This window comes from Zonotrichia leucophrys, chromosome 1 (assembly GCF_028769735.1).
Source record: "Zonotrichia leucophrys gambelii isolate GWCS_2022_RI chromosome 1, RI_Zleu_2.0, whole genome shotgun sequence".
Taxonomy (NCBI): Eukaryota; Metazoa; Chordata; class Aves; order Passeriformes; family Passerellidae; genus Zonotrichia; species Zonotrichia leucophrys.
In genome coordinates, this window is record NC_088169.1 from 70,760,134 (window position 1) to 70,778,368 (window position 18,235).

Here is an 18,235-nt window from a genome sequence, read left to right on the forward strand (position 1 = left end):
AGTTCACCAGAAAGCTCTGCATGTTCTGAAGGGGGTGAGTTCTTTTGCTTGTATATGTTGATTTTTCTGTGTCTGAGGTGATTGTCAGAGGTAAATCGACAGTTGTTTTTATCTTGGCTCTCTTTTCCTGTACAGCAAAAAGGTGACATCACATTTTACATAAAGAATGAATTAACATGAAGGAAAAATATTTTAATTCTAACACAACTTTGCATGGAAACACGTCCACATTTCTCATTTCCACAGTTCATGCCATTTCTGTGGAAATTAGAGGAATTGTGTTGCAAAAGGTCTCCTTCCTGAGCTAACCACTTCAGTTATAGTAGGTAAGGTGTATGACAGAGGTAAAATTGGAATCAATCTGGACTCTCATCAGTGTCTTTCTTGGGTTCATATTCAAATTTACTGTGTAGGAGGGGACAAAGAATAGACTCAACCATTTTTTCTTTTCAAAGCAAAATTATTGGAGAGAATAATCTGGCTTCTTACTGTGTTATAAATGTACCTGTCCATTTCTTAATTATTGTTTTTCTAAGGAGCCCTTGTTCCTGACTGTTCTGTTGATTAAGTACATTTGCTGTTAGAACAGTTTGTTACTTTGGAAAAAAAATAGTCATTTATCAAGAGTATGAGAAGTGATATGCTGAAGAAGCACTTGCTTGAGGCCAGGCGGGAAACTGATATTCCTTAGCAGCCTGAGAAGACAGTGGGCAGAAAAATTGTTTTGGTGGTGCTACACAGAGGTTTTGAATCTTGAGTGGCATGTCAGGAAAAGATCTAGTAAAAGTACTCTTCCTTATCACACCTATGCTGAGCTCCTCTGTTACATATAGGTGAGAGCTTGACTAATAGGAAGTTCAGTTCTAGGAGGAAGATTTTTGTCCCTATTGGTAAGGGCAGAAACACATCTGGAAGATGCAGGTTACAGCCTTCAATCCTAACAAACCTTTTTCTCATGCTTGAAAAAGGTGTTTAGCAGTGACTTTGGGTGTACTTCCCTTATTAAGGGGACCTTGCAAAGGTGATTTTGTGTGTTCAGTTCACAGACAGAATTCAATAGCAGAGAGCATTGCTGTCTTCATCCAAACATATCCCGTTTTTATACTGTTCAATACTTGCTCTTTCATCTGTAGCTCTTAAAATTGGAAGCAATTTAATGGATTGCAATTCAGAGTAATCCACTTTAAGCATCTAAGTTTATAATGACTTGTTCAATTCTTACTGATTTTTGATTTAGACTTGTCTTTCTCTGTAGTTTGTTGTATGACCATATCCAAAGACGTCTGTTAAATATGTACCTTTAACTTTCATGGTGTACACTGCCAGTATAGTTTTCTGTCTTCTGCAGTGCATTGAAGAAGTCTATAGTGGACTGTATTAGTGCAAAAGTGGTGTACAAAAAAGTTCTGAGTTTTAATATTGAAAATCTTACACTCCTTACAGTGAACCACAAGCCATGTGCTATATTGAAACAGCTAATCTCGATGGGGAGACGAATCTTAAAATACGACAGGTAAAACAAACCAAATTTATTGTTTTTTTCTTTGAGGTATTTAATATTAGTTATGAACCAGCATCTAGCTTGCATGACAACAATACAAGTGCTTTTTTTTTGTTGTTTTTTTAAAAAGCATGTTCCTTCAAGTGGCTGTAATTTGCCTTTTCAACAGATACAAACCCAAGCAGTAATGCATCATGTGGAAGTGTAAGGAACTAACCTGGAGCAAGTATGTTAAGCCCAGAGAGACAAATCAGACCTTGGATGTGTTTTTCTGAAGGTCTAGTTGGTGGAATTTAAGTGCTGTACATAAAAAAATCAGCTATGCTTGTGATGAGAGTTGCAGTGTCTCCTGTCACAAATACTATTTTATGAACATTATGCAGAGGCAGAAGCTGAAAAGGATCTTTATAAATTGATATCTTTGTGATAAGCAGAAGAATTTATTTGGATCTTTCTAGTTTTGTTACAGAAGTAGTGTTGCTTATAGTGTTTAGAAATAGTTAAGAATCTTTGGCTTCTTTCATTAAAAAAAGTATTTAGATTAGGATTTTGTAACACAGATAATTTATTTTAAAAAACTGCACTTGCTGCTTCTTTGCTACATTTGTAGAAATGTGACTTAATGTTCCAGATCAGGCTGCTAAGTCTGGTCTTGAGCTCTGGTAGGATTTTATTTGCTTCAGGACATTCTTCAAATACAAAAATATGGCCTTGCTCCATCTTGCAGTGCTGCAGTCAAATTCTGCCAAAAGAAACACGACATGGATTCCTCTTTTAGTAGAAAGGCAGTGGGATGCTGTGCATGTGCTCAGATGTAGAGTACCAATATGTTGTTGCAGTTGTGTGACAGGCTGATCATTGACCTTGAGGAGGATCAGAGCATATTGGCTGCAGTAGCCCAAGAGAGACTACACTTAAGAACAACTGTATTTAGCTGCCATAACACATCAGGGCAGCTATACTTTGAGCAAAAAGCCAAGTCTGTTTATGCTGCCTTTCTCCTACTTCCTCCTGCATGTATCAAACTTTGTGTTTTGTGGATTTTACTTTCCTCTTGGTTAAAGAGGGGCCATGTAGGTAATATGAAGATCTGTGTAGAGAGTTTCAGTCTTGGTTGTAGTTTTCTGTGTGTCCATAATGAGGTTTCCTTGCAGGAAATAGGTATTGAATATCAAACAAAAAATAAAACCCCAAAACATAATGAAAACCAGCCCTCCAAGAAAAACCCCACCAAAGCAAAACAGGATCCTGAGTAACAAACCTCCACAGATTTAATTGTATTTTGGTTCATAGATGTTAAAAGGAAGCACCATTTTCGTAGATTGCCTTCTAATAGCAGTTTTTGTCGAAAATCTCCTTTAAATTGTTCTGTGCAGGGTTTGTCTCAAACTGCTAGTCTCCAGTCCAGGGAAGAATTGATGAAAGTGTCTGGGAGGATAGAATGTGAAGGACCCAACCGCCATCTCTATGACTTCACTGGAAACTTGCGCTTAGATGGTCAAAGGTATTGACAACAAAGCCATGAATTCATTTGGTTAGGAAAAATGTTACCTCCGTTCTTTTAGTTTGGAACTCTGAGCACATGCATGTTTTTGCTGGAGAAGAGGAGGGTAATAATTAATATTTATTAATCAGAGCATCTGCTGGTATAAGAGAACACAGTTCTGTCTTTGCATGGGTACTTCTGCTCATTATGGGAGTATTGATTTCTTTGTAATTAATGGTGATATTTTATTAAAAGGTACATCTAAAGAGAAGAATTCAAGGAGATGGTTGGGGTTTTTAGGGCCTTCTTATTACACAAGATACACAGAAGAAATAGAGACCTTTCCCTTTGAACAAGAGCCAAAGGCTGCACCAAGGTGAAGTTTGTAGAGAAAAGTGATCCCAGAACCTGGAGGCTCAGGCATTGTGACTTTGATTTCTAGAACTCTTAAAAGAAAAGTATGCCGTTTTAGTACTCAAATTCACAGATTGTGACAGGTTGGTAGGAACATACATGTTATATTTGGCTGTACCTGTTTTCCTTTACCAAATGTATATTCCTTGGGCAGCTCAGTCCTAGAATAGCAGATGATCACTTGCATCCCACTTGGAAGTCACATGGTTGATACAGGCTTTCTCAAATACTTGTTTAATTGTGTATTTGATATAGTGTGCTTGAAATGGATGGTCTCTTTGCAAGTTCAATGCTTCTCTGCCCTTGATATGAGAGAGAATGTACTAGCCAAGGTCAAGTGCAGAATAAGCTTATTTATTGCTGCCACATAATTTCTCAAGTTCTGGATAACTGGAGCAGCTCTGCCCTACTGTGCTTTAGCAGGAATTAGACTTACAGAGGTTTCAGTGCTTTCTTAGTTGTGTGAACAGTCTAAGCTCATTATATTGCTATTACCTTCTTCTCCTGTTGTTGTTTGGGGTTGTTTGTATTATTAACTGGGGAGCAAGGCTAGGAGTAGAGCTATCTTCTTTAAAGTGTTACCAAGAACTGGAAGATTCATGAACTTCTTATTTTGCAGCCCAGTTCCTGTTGGTCCAGACCAGATCTTGCTGAGAGGTGCACAACTGAGAAACACTCAGTGGGTCTTGGGTATTGTTGTGTATACAGGACATGATACAAAACTCATGCAGGTAAAGGTTTTAAGGGGATTAAGGGTATGTTTTGATAGAAGTTGGTCTTATTTCCTGTATTCTCATTGTCATTGACTTGATTTGATGAAATAGTTTGACTCATTATAGTTAAGGCTTGGAGGTCTTGAGGAATAGAAGGGTCCATTGTGCTCCAATTTGCATGTGCACATGTGCAAACACACAATGAAGTGAAAGCAGTTCAATATATTAATAGAGCTAACTTTCATCTTATCTGGTAGCTGGATGGCATTTAAAACTGATGCTTAACAGCTGAGGACATAACGTAATTATCTTCATGATTATTACTGAGACAGCAGTCCTGTATTTCCTTAATGTCAGGGAGTGCCTGGTGAGACAGGCAACATGTGTATGTTGATCACTGCTGCTAAGCATCAATGGGATGGACAGCAGGTGCTCTAAAGGACTCTGAAAGTAAAGACTGGGTTTGCTTCTGGATTTTTCTCTTGTAAAAGCCATTGCCAGGTTCTTTCTGTTTTTTTTTTTTTTTTCCCCTGCCGCTGTTTAGAATTCAACCAAAGCACCTCTGAAGAGATCAAATGTGGAGAAAGTGACCAACATGCAGATCCTGGTTTTGTTCTGTATTCTTCTGGTAATGGCCCTTGTGAGTTCTGTAGGTGCCTTATTATGGAACAGAACACACGGCGAAGTTGTGTGGTACCTTGGCTCCAATGGTGAGTATGCAGGCACTGGGCCAGTGATGTTTCAGACTGCAGGGGCAGCCAGGCTCTTACCTTCACTGAATTAATGCATAAAATAAGAAATAAATTTAAAAACCAGAAGAAAAGCCCAAAACCCCCTGTATCTTTCTAGTTTTTTCATGACCTAATATATTGTTTTTGAGAATAGGCTGACATAAGTGAGCTTCCCAGTGGCGCCTCTAAAGGTTAGGTAAATATCACTGGGCTGGCACCCAGGGAGCAGGGTAGAAACAAGAGGGGCAAGAGTTACTCTTGGATACTGGTGTTCACTTCTTCCATCTCTGTAGACATACCATACACGTATTTTTTTCTCATGTACTGCAGCCTTGTGTGTGTTTGACAGTATTTGACTACAGGATGGGGAGTATCAGTCTGATGCCTACTTCAGCTTTATGCTTATATACAGATGCAAAGGATTTCTCTTTGTTTCTTTGAGTTAGAAATGCTGATCTGCTCTTTTAGAGAAAATTGAAATGGTGGATGTCACAAATTCTTATTTATTGGGTAAAGTTTCTGTCTTTAGCTTCTGTTAACTTGTTGTGAGAAAGCTGATCTTTTAGCATCATTATATGAAGGGTTTTATTTGATTTTTCTTAGTCCTCAAATTTATTAGCTCATTATCAAAGATGGACATGAGCAATGAAGTACTCCCCAGCAGACTTTTAAGGAGGTTACATTAGCTGTAAAATGTGGTGTTCAAAGCATTTTGAGATGCAGATCTTAAAGCAGTTATCAGAAACTGCAAATGCCTTGTTTGCTGATGATGCAAAACAGATGGCAAGTGTATGTTCTGCAGTTTAAGAATTGTAGTTACGGTAGTAATGAAAAAAACCCCATAGGAATAGCATGGAAATGCCCCATATTTTGACTCTGGGTTTTGTTAGTAGTAATGTCTTCTTGTAGCAGTGTCAGCACTTTTCAGAACTTCTTGCCTGCTCTCCCCTTGTTTTTTAATGAGTAGTTTAGATTTGTGCCTTCCAATGACAGAAGTAGTACTGGAAAAGATGAATGGAGTGAAGTCTTGAACTTGCAGTACAAAACAGGTTCTACTTGCATTAGACTAAGATGACATGATAGTCTGTATAGATGCCTTTTTGTAATTTGAATGTGCAATTTCTATGCCTTCTGTAACTGCCACACACAGAAAAGACCCTTTTTCAGGTTTGGCAGGTAGATGCTAAATTTTGGTTAAATGTCTCATCTCTGTAAAAATTGTATTGGAAAATGTTCCAATACCAAGCATGCTTCTGTTTTCTGTAAACTTATTGAAGTTATGGAATTATTGTGTACTCACACTTTGAGGTGCCTTTGTCCAAACTCTGATCTTTATTAGGCTTCAGTGATTTTCTCTGGATTCTGTCTCCTCCTAGTTTGCTCCCCTGACTTCTAATTAACTTATGATGCTGAAAACCCTTAGTTGTGGACTCTGACCCTGTTGTGCTGGATGTTCTGTGTACTGACTGAAGTGCCTCTCTGAGTTTCTAGGGAAGTGGAGAGCATACAAATGTGGAGACTTTGATTGTAAAGAGAGGCTGTGGGCAGCACTGTGACCAGGAGCCTTCATCCTGTGTCTCTGCTGAGACTTGTACCTTCCTGCTGGCTGTCTATAAATGTTTCCCCTTCCCTTTAGGAGCAGTTGTGATGGTAGAATTATTTGGGCAAGTTTCCCAGTGTTGTCACCCTTAGTAACAGCTTCTTTGATTAAACAGGGTGCCTTAGTTCATATACTAGACAAGTGTTTAACAGTCAACTTGTTCTTGTTGATTTCTTTTGTAAGGGTAAATTCTCAATTCTGACCATTATGTCAGATTTTAGAACTAATTTCAGTGTTTATTTTTTGTTTCCTAACTCCACTGAAGCAAGTAGGCACTCTCTGAAAGATGGTTATATTACTAGTGACATTGGGGGCTCTTAATTGGGCAGTTGACTCACTAGATAAATGTCTATTTTTGGTTATAGTGGGGGGAATATTGTACTTTTCACCATCTCTCCAGCAAAAATGGTTCAGAAAGTGTTCTGTTCTTTTACATATAGCCTCACTAACCTTGTCCTTCTTCACCTGGTATGGTGTAGGTGTTTTATCTGTCTTCTGTTGAAATCAATATTAAAATGGCCCTTACACTTGACATCAACACAGTAACTTATTATTTTGGCTTTGTTGAATCTGATTAGGTGAACTGCATAAAGATGATAGCCCCTATACCACTCAGACTTGTCTGCTATTGTCCTGTGTCTTTTGATCCACAGAAATGCTGTCTGTCAACTTTGGATACAATCTGCTGACGTTTATAATCTTGTACAACAACCTTATTCCAATCAGCCTTCTGGTGACATTGGAAGTTGTCAAGTTTACTCAGGCTCTTTTTATAAATTGGGTAAGTAGCAAGAGTGAATGTATCTCAGTTCTGGATGTTGACATTTAAAATAAAAACCCACTTAACATCTTAGTGAGATTTTCTAATTACTTTCTGATGCAACTTCTGGGAAAGGCAGGGGGAAACTCAGGTTTTATTCTATATCAGTTCTGTGTTTCACAGGAAATGAAAAGATCTAGTTACAGGAAGGTGCCCTGTGCAAATCATGACTTGTATTTTAGGCTTTTAGGATGAGAAGGTAGCCTTAGCTCTTGGTTGAAGGAGGTCTCTCTCTCAGCTGACTCACGTTCAGCAATTATCTTTTGAAAACTCTTCGGTATCTTATAGCTTCTCTGAGACACAGCAGAGGGCAAGACTAGACTTGGTTGTCAGTGTGGGGGGTTTTTTTGTTGTTGTTTTTTGGGGGGGTTGCTTGTTGGTTTTTTGGGTTTTTTTGTGTTTGTTTTTACATCTTGAGGCTGGCCTTAAGGTCACCTCTGGAATGGACCACAATGTTTTCGTAAGGAGATAAGTTGATGTTGCCTCACAACCAAACAGCGATCCCTCTGTTCAGGGAAGCCTGGACTTCAAAATGTCTTTCTCAAGTTGTGGGCCAGAAATAGTCTAGTGGTGGCTCTTAAGCTGGACAAAACCAAGAGAGATTCCTTTTGTTGGTATGCATTCATCCTTGGACTTTGAGTAATGTAGTAGGTTACTGTAAAACATGTGTAAGCAAAGTTTAATATGTCTGTTCCTTGAGCTGCTTGTAATGTAGTAGAGATGCATATCTGAGAAGTTGCTTAGATTTGTGTAACAGCTGTTTCTTTGTAGTAACAGAAGTTTATTTCATGGATCCACTAAAATTGTCTCATAGATGTGACTAGAGCAACTGATTATTGTTACTGACCACTTTATGATGAGCTACTGCATGAACTTCTTTCTACTGTACTGAGTTTGGGTTTTTTCTGTTGCACCTTTAGTTTATTAGCTACCTATAGTTGAATCTGTCTTTTCTCATGTCCCTGTAGGATGGAGGTATACTTTGGAAAGGAGGCACCCATATTCATCCTGGGATGATGTTTGTCTCAAGCATTCAGAATGCCTGCTCATAGCATTAAGACAGTCAAGCCAAGTTGGAGCTGACTAAAAGAAGAACAGAGACTTTAGTGTTTAATTTGCATAACATAAGTCTTAATTTTGCTCTCATTTCAGGACATAGATATGTATTACCCTGAAACAGATACACCTGCAATGGCCAGAACCTCAAACCTTAATGAGGAACTTGGGCAGGTAAGATAACATTTTCTGAATTGTCATGATTGTGATATACTCTCTCAAGAGCAAAGGTATAAGAGCAACATGTACAAGACTGTACAAGATGTACAAATCAGCTTTATTTTCTTGCTCTGTGGCTCAAGTTAATGGGACATTTTTATTTTCTCTAGTCTGAGTCTTACAAGTGAAATAATGAGATATCACAGGATTAAATGTCATATAGGCAGTTTTATTTTTGGGAATTGAAACTATTTCTTATGTGCACTCTAAGCTTTATTCTCAAAGGTCTTGGAGAGATACTCTGTGATTTTGGCTGTCTATACCAGAACAGAACATACAGGGCTGGACTTAGTAGTTTTTGATGTTTCTGACTACTTCACTGGAGATGCAAGTGAAAAAAAAAGCAGTTGTATTCCTAATTTAGATATTGTGATCCTTCAAGCAATTCTATTTTCCATTCAGATAAGGATAGCTGCATATTAACTTCTAGTTGTTGTAGCAGCTTTGTTTATTCTGGAAATAACATTTCTTCAAACCAGAAGGGTTTCCCAGAGCAAGCTTACTGGATAATATAACTCTGCTGTTGGAATTTTGTAATACACTTGAGAAATGGTAGCTTTTTCCTTGACCACCAAGGTTATATGTCTGTGTGGAGGGACAGAATGTAAGCAAATGAAGATAGTGCAGAAGGTAGTCTCACACTTGAAGAGTTGCAGCTGTTCTAATCACCAAAGATTAAGAACAGGCCTGCCCTTAATAGGCCACAGCTGTGTCCAATAAGGAGACAAGTGCTACAAAAGAGTGGGTTAGCTGGGTGAGGAGAGAGCTGGAGTCTGTTGGCTGTGCTGTGAGGAAGGAGGAGTCAGTGCTGTGAGGAGCTGCCCATGAGAAATCACTGAGAAGGTATGGGAGCTTCACAATAAGATGGCAATAGGTTTGTAACTGAACTACGTGAATTTCATAATAGGCATGATTTTAGTATTGGAGGTAACATTATGTATTTAAACATACGTATTTTATTGAAGGATAATAATATCCTGCTCTGTAGGGGGGTAGTCAATATTGTTCCTGCTTAATCTGGTCATTTTTCTTATGAATGCTGAAATTTGATTTCTGTTTAAATCACTTTGATGTGAAGTTATCAACTTCCAAATTATGGTGTTATTTTTGCCTGAAGTAAAGGATGTGTGGCATAATATATGTTGGTGGCCCACATGTTATTTTCAGGAATGGCTTACTAGTGATTCTGTGTAACTAGACTGAATTTTTTGATTCTTTACATGTTCACAGATGCCCTTGATATTTTTGTTTTATGGTGAAATTATTAATGACTTAAAATTCCTCAGAAGTGTAGGTACCCACTTTGACTTCTGACTTGCAAAGGCTCCATTTCCAATGCTGTATTCAGTAGCAGTACAGTGCACAACTAAAGGATCAAGTAGTGTAGTGCAGTCTCTTAAGCTGAATGGCAATTGTTGAGGAAAAGCTTCTTCTAACTATAGTAAAATTATTTTTGTCTTTGAGTTGTCTAACTCTTTCATGTATCATCATCCCTTCCTGATTGAAAGTCTTACCTGGTGCAGAGGTACAACTGTGGTATCATTAACTTGCAATTAGTTTTGGTCTGTTATGGCCCTTTGAAGGTGGGAATTTTGAATCTGCTAATGCTCCAAGAAGTTGCTTTGATGGGGTTGCCTCCAAGTTTTACCTTAAAATCACTGTTTCCATTAAGGGATTATTACTTTGGGCAGTGCTAACTGTTGCTGTGTTTTGTGTACTTTAGGACTGCTCATGAGTGGACATGAGATAAAACATTTTTTGTTTGCCTGCATAGTACCAGTTGGACTTACTCTAGCATATTCTGTGCTTATAGGTAGAAGGAAAAAAAATCTCCAAACATTCCTGGTGATCTTTGAAACACAGACTGCCTTCAGTGTGTAAAATTCTAGTGAGCCTTCAACAATCCCAGGAGTCTTTGTTTTAATTTCTAATCACTCTTTGAGATTAGTGCAGTTGAAAGATTTGGTGAATGTCCAAGTAGCGCAACCAAGTACATCTGTAATGATCACACTAGAGCCTTGGTAGTTGATACTTACTATTTGAGCCTTTCCGCATTTAGGCATAAAGAATTAATGCAATTAAATAATTTGCCTGATTTTTGTTCTGTAGATCTGGTAGACAAATCAAGCTGTAATAAGCCTGCGTTGGCCAATATTGTGACCTTTGAGCAATATGACTCTGAGTATCTTCCTGTTTTCTGCTTTGAGTTTTATTACTATGCAAGTTGAAAATCAGACTTGTTTTTTCCCTTCCAGGTTAAATACCTGTTTTCTGATAAAACAGGTACTCTAACATGCAATATCATGAACTTTAAGAAATGTAGTATTGCTGGAGTGACATATGGGTAGGTATGACTTTTAAAAAAACTCTGTAGCTTAATGTGTGCATATTACTGGTACAAAATTTTATATTGAAAAAGGATTAGAACATTCTGTTCTTCAGTTTTTATTCTAGCATATTTTGTTGTCTTAATTAGTAGTTTTCATTTTCCTGTCCTGCAGCACAAATTATGAAAGTCAAACCTGGGGAGTACTTCACATGAAGGAAAGAAACTTGCTTCCTAACTTACCTGATCATGATTTAAACAAAACCAGAAGTGCTAAATAAGCTCTGGCCTTTCAAGAGGGAGGAAGTTACAGTCCAAGGGTAGCAATTATCAGTCATATTTCTGTGACTTGAGAAGAACCAGAATTTTGTTAGAGCAGTGTAGTTGTAGTTATAGAGCTTAATATTCCTTGAACAAGAGGGATGGATACCTGCTTACTGGTTTTATTCTGTTCTGTCAAAAGGATCCCTTTGAGTCATCTACATCTTTGTATTTGCTTCATGTTAAATGGGTAGTCTTAAGATCTCAAGTTAACCTTTGAATTTCATGTTAGCTAAATTAGATATCTCAAAGGCAGAAAATTTGATTCAAATGTATGAACAGCTGAACCCATGGTTCCAGCATATGTTTTTGTGGGATGACTCATTGGTCTTCGCCTTCTACCTATTTTTTTTTTTGTTACTAAAGTGGAATAAATGTTCTTTTTTCCTTTTTCTACTCCTCAGTCACTTTCCTGAGTTGGAAAGAGAACGTTCATCAGAAGACTTCAGGTAAATACATTCCAAGATGTTTATGTTCTGTATAGCAGAGTGGGTACAATCTATATAAAGACTGCTTTCCAATTTGGGACTGGAAGAAGCCCAAGGGAGGAATGCATTTGAGTAAAATGGTCTTCCAGTGGGAGAGATGCAGAGCTGGTGGGTGGTGATGGATCTACTCTTCTGCATAGAGATTTCATATGTGAGGGGGGTTAGGAATAGGCAGTGGCTGGGATGCTAATGCAGTGCTTACTTATAATTGCAGACAGTCAAGTTAAAAGCTAAAATTAACCTGCTTTGCAGGAACCTTACCCCTAGCTTGAGACTGAATGTTGCTCTTTATGATCACTGAGTTCAGGCCTGAAAAGAATGAGAAGAAAAGAGACTTCTTTATTAAAATGCTATGTTTTAATAGTTGATCATGTCCAGAGAATGCTTCTTGTTTTTATTGGGGACATTATTGAATAGAGGTGACGGGTCTGTCGCATTCCATAGAAACTAGTGAAGACCCAGAGGTGTTACATGGTATCAGTGAAACACATTTTGATTATTGGGAAGGAAGGGAAGAGCCAGGGAGAGCTAACATGCATTTGAATGGCAAATACAGGGAAGAAGAGAATTTCCACCCAAGAAACAAGCCAACACTGAATGCTATTAGACAAGTACTGGGGGATGAGCTACGCTGGGCTTCTCCACTGGTCCAGCTCATTTCTATGATCATGTTTTAGGAAGGTGATAAAATGATGTTTCTTCTGCTGAGAGGCAATTTCTATGGATCCCTCTGTTCTTCCAATATATTGCTATTTTCTTCATTGCTGTCTTTTCTTTGTACCTTTCTTTTCTATTCAGTTCTGTGCAAGTTTTTCCTAGGTAGTTACTTGGAGATTAAAATCCTCCAGGAGTCAGCTTGAAGCAGAATGCTCTGACTGGGGAGGGAACTTAGGGATATTGAACGTCGATCTATTTTATGAACAAGCTGCCCTGAAATCCATTTATCTTAAATATGCTTAAAAACTGCTGTTGCTACCTCTGTCCCAGGAACTGCATTGACACTTGAATCTTCTGAAATATGCTGTCAGCCATAACCATTTTGGATTTTTTGCTGGTGTTAATTTTCAGCACTTGCTGCATTACTCATATGATCTTTTCACAATGCTTTCAAGGACACTGGAGTCTTACTTTGCTTTTTAAATTTGTTTCCCAAGAAACTAGATTAAGTACTAGGATTGGCAATGTTGCCACTTGTTTGAATATGCTTGTTTTGCTCTGCAGCCAGCTACCTCCTTCCACCAGTGAATCGTGTGAATTTGATGACCCAAGACTGCTGCAAAACATTGAAAATGATCATGTAAGTCTGCTCTTTGAATATCACGCCTCTTAAATGCCCTATTCTGGGCTTGTCTGGAATTGAATGCTGAACAAATCTATTTGTGTGATTAAGTCTGCTCTGTGAGCGTGTCATGCAAGCACAGAGAGGGTAAATTGGAATCAAAATAGCTCCCTCCAACGCCTTTCTGCCCACTTGTCTTACAATTGAATTAAAGAAGCAATGGCATTGATGCAGATTCTAGCTACCTCTAAGGCAGCTTTGTATATTCTGTTGTATATGGAAGGTAATGCTTTGTAACAAGTTAGGATAGAAATTTGAATTCTTTAAAAGAAACTACTTGGAGTGTTGAAACATCTATACCATTTTAAACTGTAATCTGTAGCATTTCAAGGTGGTTCTGGAATAAGCCTTAAGTATTGCAAGGGTTTGGAATTCTAGTTGTGTAAAGGATGTAAGAGATGGGAGTTAATTGCAAATTCATGTTTGGCATGAGTGTTAATGAGTGGTAGTCTTAGCCTAGCTGTTGAATCCTAAAGGGATCTATTCTTTACAGTGTCACTTCATTGTTTATTTGGAAGTCATGTGGGTATGAAGTGTCTGACTGGACACCAGACAATTAATTCACCTGCCAAAAAGCATAACCCTTCTTCTCTGCAGACTGTCTCACAGTATGGGGTCTGAGCATTGGCAAGCACAAACTCAGTCAGCTGATTGCTCTCCTAAGTGTAACTTCTGCAACTGGGCTGGTTTAGTTTAGTATGAGCATCTAAAATGTACTTGCAATATACAGTTTGTGTGCAGGAAGGCTTTGCTTTCTGTTCTGCTGTGCAGTACTTAAGAACTGCAGCATGGTATGAGTGCTATAAGGGAGTAATTACTTGGTGTGGCACTATGTATTCTGCAGGGTGATGGACCCTAAAGGTGGCTCCTGTGCTCTAACCTCTAGCAAGGTGACCCACTCAGGACAGTGCCCTGGTTTCCTATGTGGATTTGTACTCATGTACTATGGAAAGATTTCCCACTGGACATGACTTGCCGCCAAGATTTGTGCATGTCCTGTTCCTTTGTGTCCTGTTAGTTTATGGCTACAGTTATGGCTTATGGCACTTGCTGACTCCAGGTATTCATTCTAGTTTAGGTGTAGACTGCAGGTAAAATGTCTTTGAGCTCTTTCTGGCTGCTGTTGCTTTAGGTATGCCTAGAGAAAAATGCTTGGGTGTATTTCAATAGACTCAGCAGAAGAGATGTATCTCAAATGAGCTGCTAGATGGAATTTCTTACCTAGCTTTGAGATGGCCTCTTATTTTAGGGCTACCTAATTATTTGATCTTCTCTGGGTGGTTTCTTCTTTGGGGGATAAAACAAATATACACTGTTGTAGCAGACAAAATAAGGGATTTTGGTAGATTCTCTAAGTGTCATTTAGTCTAGACAGCTCAGCCATCTTCTATGCTGAACCCTTTTCCAGTTTCCTTTTTGCTGGTTACTTAAACAGACAAATATTGATGTCATTGTGCAGCTGGCTGTTGGACTGAGCACATTGTGTGAACTCAGCCCTCAGACAATGAGTGGGGAAATGACTGGCCAAAGATACTTTTCAGAGCCTGACTGTACTGGAGGAATGGGTGCCACCCTCTGGCAAGTGGTGGTTTAGTATAAGACATGAGAATGCAAGGACTACTTATTACAGTTTGCTGAGCATGTTTGGGTGTATTTTTCAGGCTATGGGTGAGAGGAGGGGCTGAATTCCAGGATAGTGGTAGAGAGAAGGGTCTTTCTGGCTTTTTTTGCATTAGGTCAGCTACTGAGGTGCATAAACTGCTTCTTTCTATTTGAAAATCTGTATAATCTTCATTTTTACAGCTGATAGATAGCTGCAGATGCTATTTGCAGGTGTCTGTCAATTTCTACTCGTTTAGTGAACTGTGGTGAAAAACTGAAGTGTTCTAGCATAACCTACCTAGTGAAGTTAGATGGTGCTGAACTTGGGCAATTCGCTCTGAATATTTGCCCTTCTGCAGCTGAAGGTGTGTGATCTCTTACACGCTCTCATTAAGTGTTCATTGCTCTCCTCTTGAAGATTTTAATCTTTTTTTTTTTTTCAATTCAGTCACAAGTGTTAGTTTAGAACTGTCACAGTGCCAAGTAATTTTCTTTCCAGGTTGAAAATAAAAAATTATGCACTTGGACTCATGAGACTGTCTTCCATCTGCTAGGAAGATTTCTAGCATCCTGCATCACCTCTAAATTTCATAGCTCTTCTGGGCCTCTGGTGTGTAAGGGCTGACTGATAGCCAAGTCCACTTTTGAGCAGTTCAAGAATTATTGCCGTGTAGGAATTGTTCCAGGGAAAAATAACTTGTCTTGAAAACCTGTGGAGGTTTCTCTTGGCTGCTATGCCAAGATGTGGGAGAAAGTACCAAGCTCTGTCTGCCTGTGCTTTTTCTTTTTATTGGCTTCTTTTGGATGAACTGTGCAGCTGTACCAAGTGTATGATGCTGTCTTGTTTCTATAGAGAAAATGGCTTCAACTCTTAGTCTAATAAGAGTCTTTGCTAAGACTGGAAGGAATGTTTGGGGAATGTGCTAGATGGTGTTCATCTTGGTGCTTGCTAGTTGCATATGTCCTGTGAATGAGCTCAGCACAGAGATGCAAGCCTGTTTCATGTGGGGTTATGTTTTACACTAGTGATAGGAGAGCAGGGAAGGAGGTTAAGAAGGAACTATCAGACTTGGTTCTCATCCTAGACTCCTTTATCTCCCAGGATTCTCTCTGAACTTCATCTGTGAATTTTAATTTGCATATGAACTTTTTTCTGTGGCCCCCAATTTATCTCTTGGCCAAGAAGCAGCAAACATGGTGTAGCTGCAGATGCGTGAATTGGCTCAGTGAGTACATGTGATGAGTACTTCAGCAGCTGGCCAGGCAGAGCAGACAGCTGTTGTGCTCACACTGAGCCTTTACCACACTGAAAGTGTTTGTTTAGACCTCACCAACACGTCTATTTATTCTTGTGAAGTGTGGGAACTGCGGCTATTATCCCATCAAGCTTTGTCAAAATGACAGCTATCATCAGCTGATTCTTAATTCCATAGGAAAGCAGAACCAGAAAAACATATCACGGCTAACTGGGATGAAAAACTGAGATTTGAAATACAGTAGGGGGAAAAAACATATTCAGGTGATGAAAGCCTATGGGAGGCTTTAGTTCAGATTGCTGGAAAACTGTCCAAACACATCATTTTATAGCTCACAATTAAATTGTTAGAGCTTGGTGAGATATATTTTTCTCTAATCTGCTTTTGTTCTTATTGTGCGTGGGACTTCAGTACTTTTGTTCAAGTACAAGGCAGTGTCTTTAATTATAGGTCATATCTCATTGGTTTTGGGCAAGATACACTTGAATTTCATTCTCTTGATTATTCAAAAGCTGGTTAATGTCTTCTCTCAGTCTGTGCCTGAAGTATCTTGGTCTCCTCCAGTCCTGCCACTTCACTGTTCTGGGGGTGCTCAGCATGGCTGGATCCTCACACTGTTCTCCAGATACTTCAGTGAACTAAATGGTAGGAAGTTCATATATTTTTAAGATGTTGAGAATTACCATGTAATGCTCAGTGGTAATTAAATGCATAAGCATTTTCAGTTTTCCTTGGCAGAATGTGCCACTTAGATGCAAAGTAGTAAGTTCAGGTTGTTAGACTGTGCTTTAGTATCCAACTGGCCATTTCTACACCATTTGCTCAAAAAACTGTCAGTCTTGCTCACCTGGAAGTACTGTGAATGAGGGCACTAATCTGATACTGCTACACCTAAAGGAAAAATGAAAGGTATCTTTAACTTCACATGCAAATTCCTTGTGATTTTGAGACTGTTAACAGTTGAGAAAAATAGTGTCTTCAGAGTGAAGAGTCAAGATAAGTGCATGTGTAACATGTTCAGATAGGAAGCTCTGCACAGGGCAGTTCCCCAGAAGACTGAGGCTTGTCTCAGTGTTTTGTTCTTCTAAATATAGGAACCATGAAAGGATGAAAACTTGCTTTCTGCCCGGTGGTTTGCTTGATAATGGATAGTGCTGTGCCTACTAGGTAGCTGAGCTTTGCTTTCCCTGAGGATAGTGCTTTGTAGATGAGAATCCAGAATCTGCTTCCAGAAGTAGAACACCACTGCCATGTGTATGTGGTTCTCAGCTGGTAGGGACAGCAAACATAATAATTCATCCAGTGGAGTGTATTTCTTGTACAGATGTTTGTAGACTAGTTTCTTCATGGATTTTTGAGTGGGACAAAAAGGGAAGAAGCAGTGGCTTTCACCCAGAGTTGTTGGCACACTAGAAGAAAAATGAGGGAAGAAGGCATTTAAAATGAGAACTACCTTGGACTGATGAATAAGAGTTTAAAATATGCAAATTTTGTTCCAACTACAGATAGAGAGCTAAAAAGGGAGGGAGGAAGAAATAAGGCTGACCTTAACACATGAACAGGCAAGAAATGTCTCTCAGAGACCGTCAGTAAGAATACTGTCAAAGACTTGATAGAAGAAAATAAGTAATAAAGCAGAATTGGTTAAGCTGTGGGACTTGTGTCCTGTGCTGGGATTCAGCTCACCATCTTGAAAGGGATGTGTTGCCACAGAAGCCATTATAACAGATTTTCTGTTCACAGGTCCAAAGCAGGTATTTGAATGCTCTACCCTGATTCATGTCTGTGCAACAAATATTGTCAGTGCTGGAACAATGCAGAAAGGAAACAAATGACAGCTGTGTGGAGGAGCTGTTGTGATAAGCTGGGCCTCTGGTGATCTGTTGAAACAGAATTGGAAGATTGCCCTGTAATACATTGTGGGCTGTGCAAATACCAAGACAGCAGCAAATTGTTGTTGTCTTGAAAACATAAATACATACTTAGGAAGGATTAAAATCCATGTCACTACTGAAGACCGGTTGTTTCCAGCTGATAGAGCACATACTATGAAAACTTGTTAAGGGGCTAGGTGATAAAAGTGTAAGACAGACATCAAAGGTTTGCAGCAACAGATGCTGAAATGAGAATCTGGCAGGCTGTGCCTTTTGACACAGAGATAAAACTTTCATTACTTTGACTGCAAATGATGGAACAGCAATTACCTCTTGACTGTAATTTGCTGTGGACTTTTTCAGATAGTAGTGTGTAAATATGTTTGTTTTCCTGAGCACAGCTTTTGCAACCCAGCATGTTGAAAGCAACAGCTCTTGTTAATTCAGTGGCATGTGACCATACAATTTGGAAGTCTCAGTCTGCGAAGG

General features: G+C 39.0%; 1 protein-coding gene across 3 annotated transcripts in view; it reads left to right on the forward strand.

The window, feature by feature from the left end:
- The window catches only part of ATP8A2 (ATPase phospholipid transporting 8A2), a 308,865-nt gene that overhangs the window by 58,403 nt on the left and 232,227 nt on the right, over positions 1-18,235 (forward strand). For all 3 annotated transcript variants that reach the window (XM_064717090.1, XM_064717096.1, XM_064717105.1), the window contains 9 exons: positions 1,444-1,513; positions 2,878-3,005; positions 4,021-4,132; positions 4,659-4,824; positions 7,099-7,226; positions 8,418-8,495; positions 10,796-10,884; positions 11,592-11,636; positions 12,897-12,972. In XM_064717090.1, the coding sequence (XP_064573160.1) occupies positions 1,444-1,513; positions 2,878-3,005; positions 4,021-4,132; positions 4,659-4,824; positions 7,099-7,226; positions 8,418-8,495; positions 10,796-10,884; positions 11,592-11,636; positions 12,897-12,972 (892 nt within the window). The remainder of the gene's footprint in view (positions 1-1,443; positions 1,514-2,877; positions 3,006-4,020; positions 4,133-4,658; positions 4,825-7,098; positions 7,227-8,417; positions 8,496-10,795; positions 10,885-11,591; positions 11,637-12,896; positions 12,973-18,235) is intronic.